At 50.2% G+C, this 3,786-nt stretch overlaps 1 protein-coding gene across 1 annotated transcript in view; it reads right to left on the reverse strand.

The window, feature by feature from the left end:
* Positions 1-3,786, reverse strand: part of LOC107307214 (phosphoenolpyruvate carboxykinase [GTP], mitochondrial) — a gene marked incomplete at its 3' end in the record, with an annotated part of 25,771 nt that overhangs the window by 18,588 nt on the left and 3,397 nt on the right. The window contains exon 2 of the mRNA XM_032441715.1: positions 2,109-2,271. Coding sequence (XP_032297606.1) covers positions 2,109-2,271 — 163 coding nt within the window. The remainder of the gene's footprint in view (positions 1-2,108; positions 2,272-3,786) is intronic.

Genomic DNA, 3,786 nt, shown 5'->3' on the forward strand with positions numbered 1-3,786 from the left:
GGGGGGCAATGGGGGTCAATGGGGCTCAGAGACCCCCAAGTATGGGGGAGGGAGTCAATGGGGGTCAATGGGGGCCTATGGGGCCAGACCCACAAGTATAGGGGGGTTAATGGGGGTCAATGGGGGCCTATGAGGCCAGACCCACAAGTATAGGGGTTAATGGGGGCCTATGGGGCCAGACCCACAAGTATAGGGGGGTCAATGGGGGCCTATGGGGCCAGACCTACAAGTATATGGGGGTCAATGGGGCTCAGAGACCCCAAACTTGGGGAGCCCAATGGGATTGCAGCACTTGGGGGTCAATGGGGGCCAAATATGGGGCCAAATATGGGGCCAATGGGGCTCAGAGACCCCCCAGTATGGGAGAGGGGGTCAATGGGGGCCAATGGGGCCAGACCCACAAGTATAGGGGGGTAAGTGGGGGCCAATGGGGCTCAGAGACACCAAACGTGGGGAACCCAATGGGATTGCAGCACTTGGGGGTCAATGGGGGCCAAATATGGGGCCACTGGGGCTTTTTAGACCCCAAAGACACCAAAATTGGACCTTTTTGCCCCAAAATTGGATATTTTGACCCCAAATGAGGCCTTTTTTGACCCTAATTTGGTCCTTTTTGCTCCAAAACTGGGCCTTTTTGCCCCCAAAATGCACATTTTTGACCCCAAAATGGGCACTTTGACCCCAAAATGGGCACTTTTGACCCAAATTAGGCCCTTTTGACCCAAAAATGAACCTTTTTGACCCAGAACGAGGCCTTTTTTGACGCCAAATCAATCCTTTTTGCTCCAAATCTGGGCCTTTTAGACCCCAAAAATGGTGATTTTTGACCCCAAAGACCCCAAAATTGGACCTTTTTGACCCCAGACTGACCAAAATTGGACCTTTTTGACCCAAAATTGGACATTTTGTCCCAAAATTGATCCTTTTTGACCCCAAAATCGAACCTTATTGACCCCAAAACTGGGGATTTTTGACCCCAAAATGACCCATTTTGACCCCAAAATTGGACCTTATTGACCCCAAAACTGGGTGTTTTTGCCCCTAGATTGCCCAAAATTGCTTGATTTAGCCCCAAAAACCCCAAAATGGACCTTTTTGACCCAAAATGAGGCCATTTATGACCCTAATTCGGTCCTTTTTGCTCCAAATCTGCACCTTTTTGACCCCAAAACTGGTGATTTTTGACCCAAAATTGCACATTTTTGACCCAAAATCGAACCTTTTTGACCCAAAATTAGTCCTTTTTGACCCTAAAACTGGATATTTCTGATCCAAAATTGCACCTTTTTGACCCAAAATGAGGCCATTTATGACCCTAATTCGGTCCTTTTTGCTCCAAATCTGGGCCTTTTTAGCCCCAGAATGGACATTTTTGACCCCAAAATGAACCTTTTTGACCCCAAATCAGACCTTTTTGACCCAAAATTGGACATTTTGACCCCAAAATGAACCTTTTTGACCCCAAATCAATCCTTTTTGCTCCAAAACTGGGCCTTTTTTGCCCCCAAAACTGGTGATTTTTGACCCCAAAGACCCCAAAACTGTATATTTTTGACCATAAAGACCCCAAAATTGCTTGTTTTAGCCCCAAAATTGATCCTTTTTGACCCAAATCAGACCTTATTGACCCCAAATCGGTCCTTTTTGCTCCAAACCTGAGCCTTTTAGACCCCAAAACTGGTGATTTTTGACCCCAAAACTGCATATTTTTGACCCAAAAACCCCAAAATCGGCTGTTTTAGCCCCAAAATTGATCCTTTTTGACCCCAAAGACCCCAAAATCGGACCTTTTTGACCCCCAAATCAGTCCTTTTTAACCCAAAATTGATCCTTTTTGACCCCAAAATCGTGTCTTTTTGACCCCAAAGACCCCAAAACTGGTGATTTTTGACCCAAAATTGCCCAAAATTGTATGTTTTAGCCCCAAAATTTATCCTTTTTGACCCCAAAATCTGACCTTTTTCACCCCCAAATCAGTCCTTTTTAACCCAAAACTGATCCTTTTCGACCCCAAAATCAAACCTTATTGACCCCAAAACTGCTCATTTCTAACCCCAAAATGACCCATTTTGACCCAAAATCGCTTGTTTTAGCCCCAAAAATCAGACCTTCATCATCAAACTTCATCCATGCGATGTCGTCCCCCACGCAGTGGATGCTCCATCCCGGCAGGTTGGGGCTCATCATGGCCAGGTTGGTTTTACCGCACGCGCTGGGGAACGCGGCCGCCATGTAACGCTTCTCCCCACTGGGGGACGTCACCCCTAAGATCTATGGGGCAGAGATAAGATCTATGGGGCAGAGATACGGATCTATGGGGCAGAGATACCAGCTATGGGGCAGAGACCCTATAGAGCCCCATAGAAAACCTAGAGCCCCATAGACACTCCATATCCCCCATAGACACCCCATATCTCCCCACTGGGGGACGTCACCCCGAGGATCTATGGGGCAGAGAGACGGATCTATGGGGCAGAGACCCTATAGAGCCCCATAGACACCCCATAGATACCCTATAGAGCCCCATATCCCCCATAGACAACCCTTATCCACCATAGACACCCCATATCTCCCCACTGGGGGACGTCACCCCAAGGATCTATGGGGCAGAGAGACGGATCTATGGGGCAGAGACACAATACAGACCCCATAGACACCCCATGGATACCCTATAGAGCCCCATATCCCCCATAGACACCCCATAGACACCCCATATCTCCCCACTGGGGGACGTCACCCCGAGGATCTATGGGGCAGAGACAAGGATCTATGGGGCAGAGACCCTATAGAGCCCCATAGACACCCCATAGATACCCTATAGAGCCCCATATCCCCCATAGACACCCCATAGACATCCCATATCTCCCCACTGGGGGACGTCACCCCGAGGATCTATGGGGCAGAGACACCAGCTATGGGGCAGAGATATGGATCTATGGGGCAGAGACCCCATAGAGCCCCATAGACACCCCATATCACTCCATATCCCCTACAGACATCCCATATCTCCCCACTGGGGGACGTCACCCCGAGGATCTATGGGGCAGAGATAAGATCTATGGGGCAGAGATACGGATCTATGGGGCACAGACACAATACAGACCCCATAGAGCCCCATAACCACCCCATATCCCCCCATAGACACCCCATATCCCCTCATAGACACCCCATATCCCCCATATCTCCCCACTGGGGGACGTCACCCCGAGGATCTATGGGGCAGAGATAAGATCTATGGGGCAGAGATACGGATCTATGGGGCAGAGACCCTATAGAGCCCCATAGAAAACCTAGAGCCCCATAGACACCCCATATCCCCCATATCTCCCCACTGGGGGACGTCACCCCGAGGATCTATGGGGCAGAGAGACGGATCTATGGGGCAGAGATACAGATCTATGGGGCAGAGACCCTATAGAGCCCCAAAGAGCCCCATAGAAAACCTAGAGACCCATAGACACCCCATATCTCCCCACTGGGGGACGTCACCCCTAAGATCTATGGGGCACAGATAAGATCTATGGGGCAGAGACCCTATAGAGCCCCATAGAAAACCAAGAGCCCCATAGACACTCCATATCCCCCATAGACACCCCATATCTCCCCACTGGGGGACGTCACCCCGAGGATCTATGGGGCAGAGACACCAGCTATGGGGCAGAGATATGGATCTATGGGGCAGAGACCCTATAGAGCCCCATAACCACCCCATATCCCCCCATATCCCCCTACAGACACCCTATAGCTCTCCATTGGGGGACGTCACCCCGAGGATCTATGGGGCAG

This window comes from Coturnix japonica, unplaced genomic scaffold (genome assembly GCF_001577835.2).
Source record: "Coturnix japonica isolate 7356 unplaced genomic scaffold, Coturnix japonica 2.1 chrUnrandom511, whole genome shotgun sequence".
NCBI lineage: Eukaryota > Metazoa > Chordata > Aves > Galliformes > Phasianidae > Coturnix > Coturnix japonica.